The sequence below is a fragment of the Toxotes jaculatrix genome, chromosome 14 (genome assembly GCF_017976425.1).
Source record: "Toxotes jaculatrix isolate fToxJac2 chromosome 14, fToxJac2.pri, whole genome shotgun sequence".
In the NCBI taxonomy this organism is placed as follows: Eukaryota; Metazoa; Chordata; class Actinopteri; family Toxotidae; genus Toxotes; species Toxotes jaculatrix.
The window spans coordinates 7,442,259-7,464,035 of NC_054407.1; the positions used below are offsets into that span (position 1 = coordinate 7,442,259).

The 21,777-nt window shown below is 40.4% G+C and overlaps 1 protein-coding gene across 1 annotated transcript; it reads right to left on the reverse strand.

Moving 5' to 3' along the window:
• Nucleotides 1–1,506: 1,506 nt before the first annotated feature.
• LOC121193180 (MAGUK p55 subfamily member 7-like) lies at nt 1,507–19,992 on the reverse strand. Its single transcript, XM_041055374.1, has 18 exons — nt 19,968–19,992; nt 19,473–19,591; nt 18,524–18,601; nt 16,933–17,013; nt 14,128–14,262; nt 11,716–11,797; nt 11,495–11,580; nt 10,793–10,870; nt 9,938–10,134; nt 9,777–9,835; nt 9,566–9,577; nt 9,039–9,083; nt 5,821–5,994; nt 3,939–4,019; nt 3,735–3,828; nt 3,503–3,611; nt 2,769–2,912; nt 1,507–1,734 (listed from the first exon to the last, which is right to left on the reverse strand). Exons 1-18 carry the CDS (start codon nt 19,990–19,992, stop codon nt 1,507–1,509), a joined length of 1,827 nt encoding a protein of 608 aa, XP_040911308.1.
• Between the last annotated feature and the right edge of the window lie 1,785 nt (nt 19,993–21,777).

Below are 21,777 nucleotides of genomic sequence, written 5' to 3' on the forward strand. Positions count from 1 at the left end.
AAATTATACTGCCACGCTTTGGCCGGGGGTCGGGCTTCAGGCCCGGCAGAAGTTTGACTCTTGTCCTGACCGCCTGGTTTGCAGGTTCTGGTGACCGGGAGACATGGAGAGTGCATCTCCAAACTAATGCTCCTTTTGTGTTGCCGTCTTCCGTGTGTACTCAGTTATGTTTGACGCTGGCATGAGCCTGCCAAAGTAAAATAAATACCTGAGACTTGGCGGTGTGCTCTTTATCCCTGCAGCCTAATCCACTATGTCAAGCTTCAGTTTGCTTTTACAGTCAGCTTTGTGTGGTCATAACTTTCTCTCCGTACGTCTGCGAAGGCCCAAGTCCCCTGAAAGCCATTACCGTCTCTCCACATCATGCTGCTCCCTCTTCCTCCCAAACATGACATGATAGACACATTAACACTCCTTCACACCCAATTGAGCACAGCAACCAAAAAGAGGAAGGAAACACCATGAATGTGAAGGAATGCAGCCATTAAAAAGAATTACATGAAGCAGCTTGTGTGAAGGAGAACAGTGGAATCTGCACCCGACAGGCAGCTGCGATGCTCAAATATGAGTATTTGTTAATCCAGTGTTACTAATGGTAAGTTGCCAATTATTTTTTAATTGTCTCAATATGTTTTGGTGGAAAAAAAACATTTTCATGATTAATATTCCAAAATGAAGTTTATTTTCAGCATAGGGTGCTTAAAACCACACAATTTCAAGCCTTAAGCAGCCGAGATACTACAGTGCTGATTGTAGGGATTGTAACTTATATTTTTAGATGTCCTCATCTATGAAATACAAATATACACACTTCTACACCTTACACATGTACAATACAGCTTTTCATTCTTCTTTGTCTATGCTTTTTAATTGACTGTTGTCTTGTTTGTGTCTCTATTTTGTACAGCATATTGTTGGCAAAATGTCCCCCTGACTGCTACTAATAATATTTCTCTGGTGTACATTACAGTTAATTGAAGTGCAGCAGCTGTCAGAATAATTACATGCTGATGTTTGCGACTTGGCAGGGAAGGATTACACTCAGCCACAAGCTCTGGAGAGTTTCCTTTTTCTTTTTCTTTTTTTTTTCTTTTTCCTTATTCATCCTGCAGGCCAACGTTATTTCAGCCAAATGCCAACAGAAAAACTGGCTCTGAGACAGAGGGAGAACGAGAGAGATGGATTCTGTTTGTCTAATTAGACACACACTGAGGGACACGGTGGAAAACTGTGGTAATCACAGGACTTATTCACAAATGGCAAAATTTTAAATATGACAGAAATTCAATGTACAATGTTCAAGGTGTTGACTTGTAACTTTATAGCTTACACACAACTAATAAAGTCATTTTATTCTCTTTTTGTGTCCTATGAAAAACAAATTGAAAGGTATTTTCCTCCTCCTCACAGTTCTGTCCAAAAAATCACTAGTAAGACAAATTCACTCTATTACCAGGAGAAGCTTAACTAAACGATAGCTTCTTGTGTGTCTACAGGAGTCAAAGTTCAAATCCAGCCGGTCAAATGACCACAACTTCTCCGTGCCGCTGGCGAGGAGCACATCCACTGTGCAGGAATCCACTGGACTTCTGCCTCCTCAGTCTTCTTGAGGTCTGCCTTCAGCTCCCTGAACGCCACGGCGATATCCCCGTTAACAATCACTCTGTCAAACAGGTGACCATACTGGTTCTCCATGGTTTCAGCCAAGCCAATCATATCCTCAAAATCCTCCTCCTGTAACAAGAGAGCACCTTTGTAAATACATGTACTAACAGGATTCATCTCTTCATAGTTTGATTTATGTTTCCCTTTAATAACTATCAATCAAAAGAAGACTCTGCACAGTAAAGGTAATAAAAACAAAGATTAATGATGATATCACTGTTAATGTGACAAATACTGTTGATGGAATACTAGCAGAACAGCTAAAGCTTCTCCATATGGCGACAGAAACAATAATCAATAATGTTCTACAATAATCTGCACATACTGTAACATAACAGGGATACGGAAGGATCCCCGCGACCATTCAGCTACACTGACCGTGGCGGAACAGATAGTTACATGCTGAGAGTGAGGATAAGAGGCCTTTTTACACCAGCTGCAGTACCAGTTGAAAGCACAGCCCCATAAGATATGCCTGAACTCTCTGAGGGCCGTGCTGCTTGGCACTGGTGGGGCGGCAAACTCCAACCATGCTGCAGCACAGGTGTGTGACCTTGTGGGTTTTAATAAGGGCAACATGGTCTGCAAACACTGAATGAGGAGCCAGATGGGGGTTATGAAAGTGACCCAGCATCTTTGTGTCCTACCCAAAACACATGTACCATTAAACATGCCTGCTCTTGTTGTGAGACAGAAACTCAACAGCGAAACTAAAAGTAAACGGCTCCCTCATTCAGTCAGTCTTTCACACCATTACATATACACACACAAGATGTGACCCTTAAGCTTCTGGACAAAATGTACTGACCTATGCATAAGTTACTAAACAAGAAGCCACCCACCAAGCAACACTGTAACTCCCCCAGTCTCTTAAATGTCTCTTTAATGCAAACCACAAGGTCAGCCATGTGTAAGGCAAGGCGTGTGCATGAGTAAGCGTGTTTTTGATGTGTGTATGTCACATATGGGTTGGGTGGGTGTGTATTAAGCCCGGTGTGTTTGGCCTCACAGCGCCATGCATGTTACGAGACATGGATCAAGCACCTGACTTCACACATGTCACCTGGTGCATTGTGTTTTTGTGTGTTTATGGCGTCTCTCACTGAAAAGATCCTGACTGGGTTTGTGTCCTCTTCATCGCAGATGAATTTCGCTCTCCGTCGGGTGAGACGTAGCTCCTCGATACGCGGGGGTTTCACGAACACCACGTATGGTTTGAATTCAGATGTGTACACGTGCTTTATTTTCTGTATTGACAAAAACAGAAAGGGAGGGGATTAGATGAAGGCAGAGTTTATGGTACAATAAACTGTCTAAAAAAATGTAGACACACATTAAAGGAATAAACCAAAATTTTAGAAGACTGGCCTTTTGGCATGAAAACAGAATAAGCATAATTATTCCATTTTTTGATCCTTAATATGCAGCATAACAACAGACTCTCATTTTAATTTTAATTTTGCCTTTTATATTCCCCCTGTTCTCAATTTTGACGCTATCCCTCCTCACCGCTGGTGAGGTGTCTCGTGCCTTTCGATCCCTCACTGGCTTCCCACCATGTGAACACCGCCAGTTGTGTTCAATGGAGGGTCTGACCAAGCAGGAAGCACCACTGCCAGGAACTAAACCCTGTAGTGGTGATATGTGGGGCCTTGAAAATGTACTACTTAAACATCAACAGGTCACATGATGAGAAACTATAGGTTTCTATTACTGAAAAGGCTATTGTTTTTTGTGGCCCCAAAAAATGTCCTTCTCCTTGGACAATGGTCCAAATTCAGTTGACTGTGTAAACATTTATGTAACTTTCTCTTTTTTTTGATAGCATAGTACTTACACTAGGATGCACATCCAGGATGCACACCTTGCCTTCAGCCATCACTTTGTGCACAGAGTCTAGACTTGTCCCATAGTAATGACCTCTGTATCTGCCATATTCTATAAACCTAGAGGCAGAAAGAGACAGAAAAGTCATGAAAAGTCATGAAAAGAGAGAGGAAAGTGGGGGGGTCCTGTTTTTAACACCGTGGGAAAAGAAACTTCAAGATCAACACCTGCATAGACTGTACCTATTATTGAGAATGTCCTCTTCGAACATGTGAATTGATACAAAATGATAATCAATCCCTTCATTCTCCTGCCTCCTCTTCTCACGCGTGGTGTCTGAAAGAAAGCAGGGCGGGAGGGTGAAGTTGGCTTCAATACGGTGAGAAAACATTTAGCGAGCAGGAGGTAAAGGTGACGTTTGGGAAATTTGAAGATGTCTGTCTTACGCGGTACAGTGACGCCATAGCGGTCGGGGTCGGAAATCAGGAGCCTCCTCTTCAGTTCATTTACGCCAACGCCGCTGGGCCCTCAAGACAAAGATCAAAACACTGTGTTCTGTATGCGGGTATTCATTCCCAGTATCACTGTGTACTAAAGTTTTCCTCACGACAAGGCCAGCATCAAATAGGCTTAGTGATCTGGTGACACATCTGTCTTTATCATCAGAGGAGGAGAGAGTCAGACAGACAGAGCTCTGATTTCATTCTGATTTCAGTCTGAAAACGATTCTCCAAGCAGCCTCGCTCTATTTCTCTGTCTGCCTCTCTATCGAACGTTTAATGCTCTTATACCCTCTGGAAAATCCATAGCATCACATCTAAATGTGACATCTGCAAAGCCACACAGTATCGGTGTCATTATAGTGTAGGATGCACAGGATGAAGCATACACACACACACACACACACACACATAATGTAGCATCTGAGATTTTCTCCTGCTGCAGGTTTCTCCAGCCCCAGATTGCATCAGACTCTAATGGAGCGCTGTCTGAAAGTAGGATTCCTGACATACCTGCCTTTTCCATCACTGCGTTGCATGAGCTCGACATTACAAAATATCAAGTTTATAGAGTCTCTGCTCTAACACTGTTAATGTGTTTCACAGCTGCTCCTCAGAACTGGAGAGGAGCATCACCAGGCTACTTTCTTCTGACCTTTTTTTTTTTTTTTTTTTTTTTTTTTTGAGACTTACAAAATCTATAGGGCTTAAAGTGGCTGACAGTCACTTTCACCAACGTTCCTGGGGCACAGCTGTCTGTTGTTACATTCTAAGTGCATATGCAATGCAAACAAAAAAGGGATATATTTCCAACCTGGTCAAACATTATCCAGCTGTTCCTGTTTTAGCGATCCAGGTTTTGGCTTTCCTGTCTATATCTCTCATTGCCAATAAACTATATATTCTTAATGATGACCTCCGGTCAATGAAGAGCCTTCGCAGCAGACAGTAAAACGTAATCCAGAGTCGGGGTAAGCTCCAACTCAATTAAAGAGGTCTGAATCTAAAACCAAGCTGTCTTAACTGTTCCAGTTTGATGATGGAGCACTTGGCTGACATTATGAGGGATCTTATTCACAATCCTCTCATCCCTTTTTCTCCATTCCTTTATCTCTTCTCTATCTAGTTTTGTTTTTGCACCTCTTCAGTTCATTGTGTTGCTCTCCTCTCTGGCTCTGCCTTCCACTTTCATTTTCCCCCCCTCTACTTCCATCTCTCCTCTTCTTTCTTCCATTTCCCTCAGTCACAGATGACCTACAGTTGTATAGTAATATGACATTAAAAAGACCTGCAGCGGGGCTCAATGTAAAATTCCCTGGGGAGAGATATACCTCAAAAATACAGAGAGCAGGCCTGCTGGATTGGCAGAGAAGTGAATCTGGGGTGGGCCACTGGGTAACTTAAGAGAACACAATATATTCTGACTTGGAGTTTTCTGACAGTGTTTACGTGGTTCTGATGGGAAAGGATTGTTCTTGCACTCAAGAGTAGGAACATAAATCTTCATCAATGCATTACTTTTTCTTTTGATCAACAACAGATTCAATAATACTGTCCTTTTAGTGAATGGGATCACGTTATTTTACATTTTTTATATAGACGGGGGAAAAAAAGGCAGCAGGATAATATAAAACAGAACACACCTGACCACTTTGCACACATTACCACAGTAACTACCATGTTCTAAGCTTTGTATATAGCAATGTTAGACTAATTCACAGCATAGGAACCTATTTTCAAGTCTTTGGCACTGTGCTTCAAAAACAAACTTTCAAAACCACATGGGAACCTGCTTCTTTATGTGGCTTTATGTTCAGCTCATACATACCAACCAGAACAACCAGACGGTGTCTGTCCTTGGGGTCTCTGCGATAGGGGATCACCTCTATGTAGGTAGGGGGACGAAATGAGCTATGTACCCCCGCACTCCACCTCCTGGAGCGAGCAGCTTCTCTGGCCCTGCTGCTCTTTCTACCAAGTCGGAAACTCCTTCGTAAACCAGCTGGGGAAGAGATAGAGAGGCCCCAGACTTTGTGAATGTATCAGTGTGTGTATATTTGTGTGTGTGTGTGTTTTGCTGTGTGTTAGTAAGTATACTGATTCACCTGTCAGGTGTATTACTGAAAGCCTAGCAGGAAGTTATCCTCATGGTGACAGTCTTAAAGCTGCATTAATAGATTTGAACGTAGCCAACACAACATCTGGCATATTGTCGGCTTATAATGTTGATATGGTGATTGTGTTAGTAAACAGTCACGTACCAATTTACATATCCAGTAGATACATCAGCATTCAATTGGAGCCACATGCCTGTCAAATATAATTCTATTATTCACTCTCCTTTTAGCTCTGTTTTTAGTTTCCACCAATTTCTGAAAGAAATATATGACTTTTATGGTTTATTCTCCGCTAAGTTAACCAGGTAGTTGTCTGTCTGCCAATTAATGCTGGGCAGGTAATTAACAGTTGCCTGCTGTGTCTGGAAATTAGGTTGATGAGAACAGTGAACCAAAACTGCAAAGTTGTGGGCCATAAAATCAAAACAAAGAAACACTCGTACAGCTAAAGGGAACTTCAGAGTCAATGTGAGCGCCCCCTTCCACATTGCGCATTGTCATTTGATCCATTGTTAGTACAAATACATCGATCAGTGCAGATTTAAGAATGCATATTCATGTTGTTCCATTAATTCAACCCAAGCTAGACGCACAGAAGGAAGAGGAATCTTTGTCTTGATGAAGGAATGTTAAAACTAGGACATATTTATCTATCATGTTGGTCTACTTGGTCTATTTCCCTTTTATTTTGCTTCATTTCAAACACAATTTTGAGATAACTGTGCTTCCCTCTGTGCCCCACTTGGACTTCACTTTAACAGAAGTGCAAACACGAGAACTATTAAACATTATTAAAAACCATCAGATAAACCTGATGACAACAAGGAACGTGACAGAAGGGAACGCTACAATAATGATGGGAGGAAGAAGAGAAGAGTGCAACACCATTTAAGAAACCACTGCTGCCCAAAATCTGGTGTCAAGCACTATACTGAACAGCACAAATCTCAGTCAAGGGGCAAGAACTCAGCCTGTCATGTGTGGCTTGTAGGCCGTCTGACATCCAGTGTCTGCCATGCGACTGTGGTCTGGCCTGGCTTGGTGGACTCGCTCTCTTTCATGATGTTAACTGCAGTTAAGTGATGGTGGCAGGCTTTCTTTGACGTCAGCTGTAATTTCACTTTGTAAGCATATCTGTCCATTTCCTCTCTGGGCCTCATTCTAACAAACATGGCCCTATGGGTAGGCATTTCAAAGTTTTGTTTACATGGCATTTAAACTGATGATTTCACTCATAAATGTAAAAGTGTAATACATACTGTATAAAAACCGATGTTATACAGCAAATGAGAAATTCTGTTTCCTAGAGCGAAATGAGGTCTAGAGGGAAACGTCTTCTAGTGGTCAGTCTAAATTAATTCTGGCAGTGAAATTCTCATCTGTTACTGAAAATGCTCTCAGCCGAAAAACCAGAATAGTTTTTGAAAATGCCAGAATAGTTTTTGAAATGCTTACTAGACAGTATGAAGTAAGGGTGAGAAGAGCGATAAAACGCGAGTGGTTACTGGGCCTGAACCCTTCATGTCAAGATTGTATGATCTGAGCCAGAACCTGCAGTGCAGCACAGTGGACATTAACTCTGAGTATGAAAAACTAACATCTTTTTTTCACCCCTGTAGTGAACAATCCTAATTTCTAACCTGGGTTGTTTGATGTTGGTTTTAGACAATGCAGTAACAGTAGCATTAGTAGACTGAAGGACCTATTTTCTGATTATATAATAATAACAGTGAAACAAATGATTGAGAAATATAGTTTCTCAAGGAAGGACTTTTTTTTCGCTATTTGCAGATAATGCTGTGAGGAAGGACATTTTATTGCAGTGGATTAAGTACCAACTGTTAAAGGCTGGCACAGAGTGCTGTATGATTAGAGTACCTTACATAGCTACTACATGTATTCAAAAACAGACCAGTTCTATGAAATCTGGGAACCATATCTGAACTGTGGAGCCTGATGTCTCCCCTGCTTCACTGCAGGGAGTTTCTTGAATGTTCTTATTGCACCTCTGGTGTTGTGTGTATGAATCTGAGCTGCTGTTGTGTGTTTCTGGTAAATGTTAGCTAAGTGTTTTTAGCTTAGATAGATAGATAGCTAGCTAAGATAGGTTCTTTCTGCAAGAAAGCAAATACACGTTTCCCAAAATGTCAGGCTGTTCTTTAAAGAACAGACAGATAAGCACAAACGGCCTAAAAAAATCTGTTAGCTAAGGACAAGTGAGTACAAGCCATTAAACTGGTTTTACCCTCTTTACCTTGTCTTTACTTGTGTATCTATAATACTTCATCATGTCCCTTCTCACTAACTCTCTCCTTGATTACACTGCATGCAGTCATTCGGTCATGCAGCATCAATAAGGCTTTACATGCCAGACAAAGAGGAAACACAGAGTCTGAACCACGTCCTCAGGTGGAACCTGGCCTGAGATAAGATGAAATGCACATTATTAAATGCACATGACTCTGAGAACTGATATAATGCAACATCTGTAATTATCTTGCCTTGTATAGACGTGAGGAGCCTTTTTACAATCAGCCGTAAGTGCACGCCCCCACATGAACACCCTGCACCGCTCAAATGCACACACGCAAATACACACAAGTACATCATATCCAATCCATGAGATCAAGACAAATGGGATAAATGGGAAAGCTAAAACCACATTTGCTGTTCTAGTCCCTCCCCCTAAATCTCCAAACCACAAAACTACATCATCATATGAACTGGTCTGTTCTGTAAATATAACCGGGGTCTCCTTTCTTGCTGTTTTTTTCTCCATCTGTTTTTCAGCGCATATTCAATATACAGTATGTGTGTTGTTGTTGTGAGCTGTCATGTTCAATTGCCCTGAGTTATATTGTCTTGTATCATTCTGGTCCCCCTTTTCCAGAATCAGTGGGATATGAGTGGAACAAGTCAAACATCTCACCAATGTGGATCCCTGTTAGAGCTCCATAGTCTACATCCTCCATGACTGGAAAAACAGGAAGAGAGAAGAGGAAAGAGTGAGGAAATTATGAACACAAACCACAGGGGGATGACATTTGCATTGCTCTGAAATTTCATACTCAAAGTATTAACATATGTTCTGACCCACATGTCCTAATATTTTGCTTTGGAAATTCTAATAATAGTTTTATTTAGACATAAAATCCACAACTTAGAAATATTAATAACTACCTTACTCTTACAAAGTGATTGCTAGTGAAAAACTAAAGAACGTTGTAGGAGGCCAGATACTTTAAACCTGCTTGGTTACAACGGAGGAACATTTCACAGAATCCTCTCCCTTTTGGAAATATGATGTGGGGAGAATTACATGATTATTATCTTTGGATAACACAACCCTGTAAATCTTTAAAAAACCCAAACCAAAACCTAAAATATATACGTGCATTATAACATGTCAGTTATTCTGTTGGTAAGTTTTCAAAAGCAAATTTCGGCTGACAATACCTTCCCCCTCATCTGTGCAGCATGTGGAGAAAACAAAAATAGTGAGTACAACAGGAGGGCAGCAGAGCTCACCCATGACCTTGACCTTCACCATGACCTGTCACCTCTCAGCTTAACACTGAGGGAACTCTAATGTGTTTAGTGGAAAGTATTAAAAGGTTTTTATTCCTTTCAGGTGTGGTGAGTTTATGGACAAACACTGGTTCAGCACCTGGTGGGTTAACTTGCCGAGGCTTGAACAGGGCTTTGGGTCGCTGTAGTGCAACTCTCCTGTTGGAAGCCAGAAAAAACAAAGGTGAATTTTAACTTACTGACTTATTTATTAAATGACAGAGTTTTGTTGTTAAAAACTCAAAAGCATGAAAAGACCACCTCTCATGTAGCTGCTGTGAGGGGATGATCCCTGCCCGACTGTTGCTGTCCCTGAGGTGACAGGCCTGCCACCAGGTGTCATCCTCCATGCTGACAATGTGGAGGACGTCACCCCTTTTAAAGGAGACTGCTGCCTCCTTGCATGGGACAGCGGGATCTTCTTTTGGATCATAGTCAAAAAGAGCCCGTACAAAGAGCTTAGGAAAGGAAATCATTAAATATTTTTAGCTGTAAAACTGACTGGAAACAAATGAAAATACATGTTCTATTATTTATTTATTCCTGTTTCTCTTTTTCTCCCCTCGGCTTCGTGAACGTCTATGCGCCGGCAATAGACATCTTCGTCTGGTGTTTCTTCACATATGTTGGTGTCATTTTTGAGAAATGACTACAATCACTGAAAATAATTTGTCTTAATTCATTGCAAATGCTCGCTGCTCTAACAGTTTCCAGCTTGGACATTCGCTCCATGTATGTGGTGGTGGTGCTCCTCAATTCCTTCTAAACAAAGGGCGTTGTGGAACTTAAAATTTTCCACATAAAGTGTATAGATTTATTGTTAATGTTGAATAGCGTAGATACGGCTCAACAGATTTATTGTGTATTAAATGATAAATCAAGTGTTTAAATGATAAAAGCTGTAAATAGAAATGAAGTTATAGTGAGTGCTATCTTTGACTGTCTGATCTGAATTTACTTCTTGACAACCACGCTGCCGTAGTGACAGCACTGTGGCAAAAACACAAAATACAACCAAACACACAAGATACCACTGATTTCATCTCCTCTTATTGAAAACAGCTTTCCCCTGCAGAAAGATTGCAGGGGAATATGTTTAGTTCATATTTACTGTACCTTCTTCTTATTTGAAGACATTTCGTCCTTTGAACAGGCAGGAATTATCTTGAATGTAATGTCACCCTGAGAATGAGCCTATGAAAGGACAGTGACATCAAAGAAATAGTTTGATACATTGGAAAATACCCAGATTTTCTGTCTTTCAGAGAGTTATATGAGAAGACTGATACCACTCTCATGTCTAAGTATGAAGCTACAGCCAGTAGCCACTTAGCTTAACTTAGCATACAGAGTGGAAATAGTGGAGATAGCTAGGAAGTCTGAATAAACAAAAATATACCATAGCACATTTAAAGCTCACAGGGTAGTATGTTCATCCCATTCATTTAATAAACTGGAAACTGGAAGGCTGGATAGTCTATATTTTTCTCACTGTCAACCCCCCCCCCCCCCCCCCCTGTGTAACGAAAGCCTGATAGGGCTCTGTGTCATTGTTGTCAATGAGCCACACCATTGTACTGGGTAGCATGTTAGTGGGTGAACATGGGCACTGCAGTTTAATTTGACTCAGTTTGACTCATTTCCACCGTTGTGCTGCTGTGAATGGTCTTGTCATGAGATTTCTTGACAATAACAAAAATGTAACGCAATGCCAGCCTTGTCCTTTAAGTTACACCACTACAAAGAAAACAGGAAACAGTGAAGACAGAAAAGACAGCGAAGCAAACAATGTGACTGAACAGCAGAGGTGAGACTAACCAGTAGGGGAAGGATTTCCTTTGGCTTTCTGTGCTCCAGTGAGACTCCATTCACCTCTTTCAGCTCATCTCCTTCATGGATCAGGCCTTCAAAGTTGGAAATACATTTGGAAAACTGTACCACATGTTCTTCTCTGTAACATGTTCATTTACTGTGGACCATCATAATGTAGAGGTAGAGGATAGGACACCACTGTAATAATTGAGAGTTTATCAGCTTACCGCTTTTATCAGCTGCACCTCCTCTCATGATCCTCGCCACTACAATGGCTCCAGAGGCTTTATCCCTCTTAATTGTTGCCCCCTTGTGGATGGTGATTAGTGAATGAAAGGAAGAAAGACAAGCAGGAGAGTAGATGCACAGAGGCAAAGAGGTCAAAAGATGGAGAGTGAAAATAACATGTTGGTTTTATTACAGCCCAGACAAGCTTCTTATTTAGAGTCACTTCATTCCAGCGAAGGTTATTTGTCTCAAGACAGGACCATTTAGCCAGCTGCCTTCATGTAACGCACAAAGCGCAGGAAAAGGTTATCCAAATCAGAATTATTTTCAACAGATGTTACTGATGTGGTGCAAATCGCAATGGAAAGAGCATCTTATGTAGCTGACTACAATCAGCTCACGCTCGGGTGTAACCCTGTTCTCTGGAAAACGGGAACATGCTGGATCGATCAAAGAGACCATGTCAGAAAAAGGTCAGTCCCCCTTCCAATCTAGTTTTGGGATCAATACAAAAGTATGTTCTTTATTATTGGTCCTAAGTGCATTCCCTTTGGAAAGCTCAACCACTAACACAGGAGCATATACAAACTGCAAAAACATGTCCATCATTAACTTGTTTAATTATTGTCATAATTTACCCTAAAATCATGTTTTTCTTAAAAAGGTTAAGCTCGTCTCTGCCATGGGAGTTTAATTTTTGTTTTTAGTTTTGTTTGGGGTTTTTTTTCAATGAAATTTGGTGAAACGTGAGGCCACAGCCTAAAAAAAACAAATGCTTAGTTTTTGATGCAGATCCAGGGATTTTTAAAGGAATTTTGTGAGGGCATTTGAGTGAATATTTAACTTTCTAATGAACTAGTGGGCCTTCTTGAATGGAAAAAATCTGGCACCTGTACCCCATAGCTGTCCATCATTATACATATTTTATGATGATCTTTTTCCAGATGCAAATAAAAAAAAAAATTGAACCTTTTTTTATTGTTAAAATAGCAAATTTAGAGGATTTTGCGGCCTTGGCGGAGGTATGTTGTCTTTGTAGTTTCATTAGATTTTGATCCAGTTTCACTTGATCCAGGAAATTTCCAGAAATAAGCGAGAATGGCTTGGAACAAAGTGGAATTAGGCAGATCATTCTGGTAGTATCAAGAAAACGAGCTATGATTAAAGACCTTGAAACAAGTTGATTTACATCAGAAGCAGAAAAGAAATTATCCCAATCCCTTTAAATGCACAATACAGCTTTAAAGGACTCCATTAAGAAGCATATTTTTGCAGTGCATACACTGCACATGCTTACACACACCACACACACACACACACAACAATGCTGAAACTACGTTGTGCGTCACAGCAGATATATGGCAACAAAGATGTGGAAGAATTGACTCTGTAAATTCCTGGTTGAAGAAAGTGAGCAGCAGCCCAGAGGCAAAGGTGATCCAGGCGGCTGAAAGAGCTTTTTCTTATGTTTCCTGTCATTCCGAGAGCTTTCTCTCTGTTACTCTTTGGCATTCATGGCTTTAGCAGGCTCGCTATCCGACAACATGACATAAATTCAGTCTCCAGAGAAAAATTCAGCTCTGATTCTCTTGGATAGGTTTGTTCCTTTGAACTACCGGTGGATGTCAGTTATTGTGGTTGGACAAATTACAAATCTTTAAGTGCAGTTGCCCTGTTACATGGTTGTCTTAACTTAAATGCTTGCATTTGCGTTTGTTTTGTGTGCATTGTGAAGCCAGATAGACTGAATTAGAAACAGGCTTACATGTAGCCAAGTATAGCTGTCCTTTCAGAGCCATTAAAAGAATGCTCATGGGTTGAGTGAAAAATAAATTACAGTTTTTAAAGCTTATGTTCAGGGAAAACTGCTATTTCTCTGTCATTATTTGTGACAACAGGAAGCTTTATAGGATTAACATTTTTTTTAGTGTATGATGCAATATTCAAGTTGTTTTTTTCTTCTTCTTTCTTCTTTTTTTACTTAGAGGTTGTACTTGGGAAATGCATGTATTTGCTTTCCTGCTGAGAGTTAGCCGAGAAGATTAAAACCACTCTCATGTGGGAAGGCTAATGTAAATATGCAGCCGGAGCCATTGGGCCTAAATTAACATAAAGACTGGAAGAAGGGGGAAACAGCTAGCCTGGCTCTGTTCAAAGATTAAAAATAAATAAATAAATAAATCACCTCTAAAGCTTATAGATTAACACACTGCAGCATATCTCTGCATCCAAAAATCTTTGGGCAGAGCCAGGCTTTCTGTTTCCCCATGTGAGTGCATCAGTCTTCTCATTATCTCTCTGTAAGAGGCTCTGAGTGTATTTCCCAAAATGTCAAACAATTCATGTAAGCCAAACAGGAGATTTATTCATTTTTACCTTAAACTCTGAAATGCAAAGACATGCTTACTGACCAGAGGTTCTTTGGTTTTGACCAGACTGACAATTTTGACCGAATCCTCGTCCTCCTCCAGTACATTATCAGGTACCGGTGGCAGAGTAGGCTCAAAGTCTCTCTGGGCTACAGCATCATGGACAGACAGGAGACTCTGCGAGGGAAACAGAAACACAGAGGCTGCTCTGGATTGAGGTATTTCACTTTGAATTGCAGGTGCTGTGAATGGATGTGGTACTAGAACTAGTCTCGTTTAATGCACCTCACTTTGTATGGAAAAAAATGACACTGGCTGAGGTCAGCAGTGTAGGCCAAAGAAAATAGAAACTGGCATGTTGGCTGTTAAACTGCTGTCGATTTCAGCAGTGTGAACAAACGCCAGTGTAATCACATCAGAAGTCAGTTCATTTCATGTCTGGATAATGGCATTCTGTTAAACCAACTGTCACCACAGTTTTACCAACACAGGTTTAGACCAACAGTTTTACACCAACTGGTTAGGTTAGAGATAATACTTGTAAGATTAAAAAATGGCATGTACTCAAACAAAAATGCAACCAATTCCATTTGACCCTTTGAAGGTGACTTGGTAGTGAATGAGGCAAAAATTCCAACATGTTTGGCTGGCCTGCCTGCACTCACTACACTGACTGAATCCAAATAAACGGAATCCAAAATTTGGCCAACATGCCAAATTTGATTTAGTTTGGACTGTACTACCAGGTTGTGGGCCACCTGAGAGAAACCCCCCACATCACTAACAGTCCCTCTGCCTGCAGTTGCACTGGCTCAGCTCAAAGATCAGAAATGTCTTAGAAAAAAAAAAGCTCCTTTTCCAGTGTAGGACTGTGAATTGATCTATGAGTCACTATCAATGCCCGGACAGTTCATTTAAGTTCATTTTTAGTTAATGCTGGCAGAGTGAAAACCTCAGGTTTGTTTGCAGAAAAACTATATTTTGAGTAAACATTAATGTCTTACTGAGAACCTGCACATAGCACAATTCCAAAAAAACAAAAAAAGGGGGGTTTACTGTAATAAGGAAGAATGAGAAGAGGGAAACATCTGCTCATCAACTTAATTTTAACAATCACCCAATCCATCTGTCAGTTAGTCTACTTGTTATCCCTGCGTCCATCAACAGTTGCTCTGCTCAGAAGCTGCCAACGCGTGAGCAATGTGTCTCTGGCCACTTTCAGAGACAGGCTTTCAAAACACAAACATTAATTTACAGAATATTATACCCAGTGTCTGTCATAAGTATGTGTGAGCTCCTGCGTTGCAGCCAAGAACAAACAGGTCATTAAGACTGTTTAAACAAACCTGTTACTTCTCGTCTGGCCTCAGTTCCTCATTAAGAATACCCACAAATTCTGCAGCTCACTGGAAAACCATGCACCGTGTGTGTGTATGTGTGTATGTTTGAAATATGACTGTCAGCAGATCTGAAATAAGGAAACATGCAGCTGAGTAGTCTGGGCCTCTACATGAGTGAACACTAATAAACATAACTAGGGAGTAGATTAGCTGCAATGCCAGTGTGGTTAATAGATGTCAGCACCTCTCAGCGAGCAGAATGATGAGGTGAAATCAATTTAAATAAAATTTACAGTTGGATTAATTTGTCACTTTGTGTGACCCACATAAGAGCCAACCGTAGGAAACAAAATGCTGTAAGCCTTTTGAGGTGTGAGTATGCTCCAGTGTTCAGTTGCCCGAACAGCTTCAGAATAGGTGAGATGAAGCATGACTGCATGGAAATTAGACTCTCAGATTACAGTTCTTGTGTGAGCTTTGTTAAGAAAAATGACTGAACATGTAGCTACACTATGATGGGCTTATTTTAATGTTGATGATCCTTTCAGATTGGGGCACTAGAGTAGAAGGCAGCAAAACAACATCTTCCGACTGGATTACGTTCTTGCTTCATAAATGGTCCATGTGAATCGCAATTATAAGATATGGTTCAGTGACAGAAAACTACACAGGGATTGTTTATATGTGTGTGTGGTAATGTTACAGAGATGAAGAAATCATATAAGGGAATAGTTTGACATGTTAGGAAATTTTGGCTGAGAGTTAAATGAGAAGTTTGATGCCACTGTCAATTTGTCCGTTAAACATAAAGCTATAGCAGGATGGTTAGCTTAGCTTTGAGTAAAAATTGGAAACGGGGGGTAAACAGCCAGTCTGACCCTTTCCAAAGGTAACAGAATCTGACAACCTCTAAATCTTACACATTAACACATTATAGTTTCTTGATTAGCACAAAAACCCAAGTGTAAAAACAACAGAGAAAAACCAGCCATTTTCCTCCTCCTCCCAGTCTTTATGCTAAGCTAACCGCCCCCTGTAGTTTCACATATAAAGATATAAAAGCAGTATTGATGTTCTCGTCAAACTCAAACTTTTAGCTAAACTAAAATAAGATAACCCTGTCCTGGCTGCCAGGCTTATGGTTTAATTTAACACAAAGATTGGACACACTGCAGAAACAAGAACCAACATGTAAAAATGTTGGCATTTGAGGGAACTCCTGACAAGCCAGGCAAGCTGCTTCCCTCTATTTCTAGCCTTTGTGCTAAGCTAAGCTAAATGGCTGCTGGCTTCACATGTATAACCATTAGAGTTGTATTTGTCTCTGCTAATTCTCAGCAAGACAGCAAAGTGTATTTCCCAGGATGTTGAACAATTTCTTTCAAGAGTTTGTTTCCTTTGTAGAAATGATGTGATTTGACTGGACAACGGACTTGGCTGGGGAAGTGTAAGGTCAACACACATGTATGAAGCTACAGGTGCACATCACCATGGGAGTACTCTTCACCTTAAAGTGGGGTTTGGAAAAGAGGGAAACCAGTTCTTTCACTTCATCTCTCCAGCCTTCGTACATCAGCTCCTCCGCCAACTGGAAACAGAAAAGAAGAGAAGAAGAGGCAGGATATGTTTTTTTTTTTAATAATTAGAGGTATACGTCTATATCATGGCCTGAGTGAGGTTTGTTCTAGTCTACACTGCACTAGCCAAGAGAGATGGAGAAACAGAAAGCAGAGAGACAAAGGGTTAGTGAAATTTAGCCTCTATCTGATTCAGACTGCAGTGATACATCATCTGTACTGTTATAATTTCCTATGGCCTGCACTTTCATATGGCCCCGTTCACCTACAGCTTGGTTTTCTTTATTCCATTTTAACTATTTGTCTGTGTGCCTGTTTTGGTTTTATGTCTTTTAGCCACAGAAAAAAAAAAAAGCTCCTGAATGTTCAAGGCCACACGACAGCTGCGGCGACAACTCAAACAGAGCAGCCTTGACCGTCAGCAGCAAGTGGAGAGGCGGCGAGTGACTGTGAGCAGTCGCCCGTCTTGTCAAGCATATTACTGTAATGACTTCTACTGCTTCAAGATGTCGAGGCACACTCCAGAGACACAATGCATGAAGGTCATTAGTTTCCACTGTGAGCAAACAGAAGCCTCTCTGAGGGGAAACAGACCCACAGCTTGGCCCTTCCAGTAGGTCCTGATGATTTAAGCCAGGCGGAGAGTGGCTGTCGAACCGAATCTGAAGCAAAGGGAGTGAAGGGAAGGAGATGGTGGGAGAGGACAGGGGCAGATAGACGTATGGAAACATGGCAGGAATTACAGTAAGTATAGGGAGAAGATAAAGGAAAGCAAATGTGGAAGAAAGAGAAAAAGTACAGGAAAAAGGGAGAAAATAATGGAAGGGGAGTGTGGTTTGGTGATGGAGGAAAGAGAAGATGGAGGCATAGAGTAAAGGAAAAGTGTGAAAAGAACATGCTTATTTTGTACGTTAAGGAAGGTCCAGGAACAACAGAGGGAAAATGAGGAAATGAAGATGGGAGATGATTAGAATTGGAACAAAGGAGGTAGGCAAATGAGTGAAAATAAAGGAATGATTGGTTGGTGACAGGAATGAAGAGGACTAGTATATGAACTATGATTCACATCTGAAGGTAATGGAGACTGGCTGTGCCATTTTGAGTCACAGCTGTAGTGGGAGTTCTCTCTGTCACTTCATTTTAAATCTGAAATTAATTGTGTTCCTCCAGCCTGAAACATTAGACTACACACAAAATGGTTTTAGCAGCCTTTTGCTCAACGCTGTCCTCTGTGACCTAACTCCTGGCAAACAGATACAAAATGATATCTGCTTTAAAACACTGCCTTTCAAATGACAATATCTGAGGTGGCAGAGTTTTGACATAACATTTCATAATTCAGTACGCGTAAGAAGACAGGTACATTCCTCTCGTGCTTTCTGTGGCACAGGAGAGTCGTCTGTATAACAGAGGAAACCGTTTAAACAATGAAAAATCTTTGCCGTTCCCTCTGCTGTCAAACTGTCATCCATCCTCTGCACTGTGTCTATCTGCAAAAGATGTTTGGAGAGAGTCACTTACGTCTGAGGCCAGACTTGCCGCGTGTTCTTGGACGGGGATGGGGCTTCGCTTCTCAAAGCGCTTCAGCCGCTCGTGGATCTGTCAAGTCAGTAAAGTATCATAATAAAGGTTCTCTCTGCAGTGGAAAGGCACTTACTGCAGCTTCTACTGTTAGTACGAATCCAAACACCGCTACTACTAATACTTCTTCTACTGCTGACATTAATCAGGAAAAAACGAAACAGGAAAAATACCCAAGTGGACTAATTATATTAGTTTAAATTAATAAAATATAATATATTCAAAGATCTGATGTTACCACGACTAGAACACAACATATAAAAATATTAGAATAAATGTTGACAGTTGTAAATCAGCTGAAATGAAACTGCATTTATTTGATCTGTTTCCTTATTTTTAACAAACGTGGAAAATTTAATTCATTTAACACCTGTACATAATTACAATTCTGAGGAACTTGTACTCTAATTAAGTGTTTTCATTTTCTGCTACTTTGTGTTTCTACCTTACCGCACTTCAGAGGCAAATATTGGACTTTTTATTTCAATTCATTATTTATAATTTATGGTTACACTTTATACACAAACTGTATCATGATCTCGTGAAATCCAATACATACGATACAATTAAGTTACTCAGCAGTGCAGTACAGTAAAACAGTTAAAAAATTAAATGGTTAATATTAGTTTCATATTCACCAGCTGCAATACTGGCGTACATAATAATCCATTCTTATAATACAGAATAATATTGTAATATTGTTAAATAATATTGTAGTTTTACATTTGATACTTTAAGTATATTTTGCTGATAATACGTCTGTACTCTTAACAATTCAAATGCAGGACTTTCAAGTAGAAAAGTGGGACTTGAACAAGTTGAAAAAACTTCCACCTAAATCAGTGGAAGTAAACAATCCCAAATCATTGTAGTGAAAATGTGTTTTCACCTTGAAGAGCAGGTGAAGCTTCTTCTCCATCAACATACTGTGGAGGAACCTGTAGTCCTCCTCTCTGTCTGTATGAGACTCTGTTCCAGACATCACTGATGATAGCAGCCTACACACTCCTGGAGGAGGAGGAGGAGGAGGAGGAGGAGGAGGAGGAGGAACGGGACACACCCACGTGTAAAAATACACACATACACCACATCAGTGAGCAGTCCACCTGCATCTGTATTTGATTTACAGAACGTGCTTGGAAGGTTATGAGGTGAGGTCAAGAACCTAAAGACAGAGGCCAAAGGTTAAACTGAGGGTGTGATGAAAAACCTCCCATAGGGGATCCTTTCCAAGATTTACTGTTACAGTGACCTTACTTTATTTCTGTTATACAGACATGTTATCCATAAGGGCAGGATAAGAAAGGTGAAAAGAAAAGAAAAACCTGTTGTGCTCATTTTTGTGCACTTCCATATGAACGTATAAACTGTGGCCATACTGTACCTCTGTGTTCAGTTCGGCTCAGCATCCTCCTCACTCTGAAAAAAAGAAAACCAACGAAATAAACTTAAACTCAAATAATTCATACTCAAGGAGTATGAATATTCATGCTTCAGATTTCCTTTGTTTTCAGTCGAAAGGGAGATTAGAGTGATACACAGTGAAAAAGAAACAATTAGTGACAGAAAAGAAATGTGCCTTATTTACTTAGCATGTAAAAAATAGTATGTGGGATATTACTGCCCCCTAATGCTGGTATGAGATATTTCAACATTACAGTAATGATCTGTTCCATTGTGCATGGGAGTAAATTATTCAGTCAGTCGGCATTTGATCAATAAAATTCAGAGTTCTTTTTCTTTATGGTATTAACGATCAGCTTGATTGGTCAATATTACTTCAGTAAAATTACATCAAATAAAGAATGAAAACATAACTCATACCACAGAATGAATACTGGATGTCCTCTGCTCAGACTGCATTTATTTTCTTCCAACTAACAATTCTGATTTTGATCTGTTTATGATAATGTAGCCAAGATAAGCAAACGTATATTCTAATTCAATAGCCTTGTCAGTTCAACAAAAATGAAGCTGAGTCTGTAAACAAATATTGACCAGTATCCCTTTGTTAGCATGGCTAGAGGACAACATCCACACTGATATTAGTTTTTCTCTGACATTATTTTTATGTTTCTGTGGTTGATTACATAAGAATATAAAAATTAGCAAATGGTAAATTAAAATATTCTGGAAAAATAATGGCCAGGTTTAGACTAAGACACGTATGTCCATTCCAACAACTTTTAAGAAAATTCCAGCTGAACAGAATCAAGCTAAAGTTACATTGCACTCACCAGAGACTGTCCATTCCATTAGGCCCGGCTCAGGCAGACCATATTGCTTAATATTTGAACAGTAAGAGCTGCATTTGAACATCCACTTGTAGAGAGAGGTTGTTTAGTGTTCGACTGGCCAGACGGTAAAAGAGACTGTCTATTATTCAGTCAATATGTGTCAGGTCTGACCTAAATCAAACCAGCTGGCAATCAATGCAGCAATCAAAGAGCATGGGGCATAATGGTAGCCTATAACAGTTCGCATTCCACATATGACTGTCACTGCAGACAATTATTCACATAGATTTAATAGAATGCAGTGTCTGCAGTTGCATCCTTTCCGTGCCTTTTTCTTTGTTCTATTCAAAGGCCTATTACATACCTTTCTGTTTGGTGATAGAATACATGGATGTTCTGGGTTTTAGGAAATATGATCAAGATGTTTATTAATGGGAGTGCATAAACCTCAACAGTCACAAGAGGTGAGAGTTTGGGTGATGCAAATGCCTGTCACAGTAGAAATCCATTCACTGGATTCAAGTCTGTTTTCAAATCAGGGGCATAATCCCATGCAAGGCAATGAACAATTACCCACTACAGGAGTTCTTCAGTATCATTCTGACCTCTGACCTTTCCATGGTTAACTGAGAACTGCCAATGAGAGAGCAAACTATGAAATTATCATGTGCTGCAGATTAAATGCATAATTAAAGGTTAGTCTGTAAACTGTCCAGAGAACCAGAGTGTATTTTATACTGTGCCATTCTCCACATACTAAATATTCCCAGGAGAAAAAGACAGTGATAGACATACTGCTCATGCAGGGCACAGTGTTCATGCCAGTGATGGATGAAGAGAACAGAGCGGACTCGCTCACAGGCCGTGGGTGTGTCCCAGTAAAAAGCCAGCCAACGAGATGTGAACTCGGAGGTGGAGTCCTCAGCTCTCTTCGTTTTCAGCTGCGTCACGTTATCC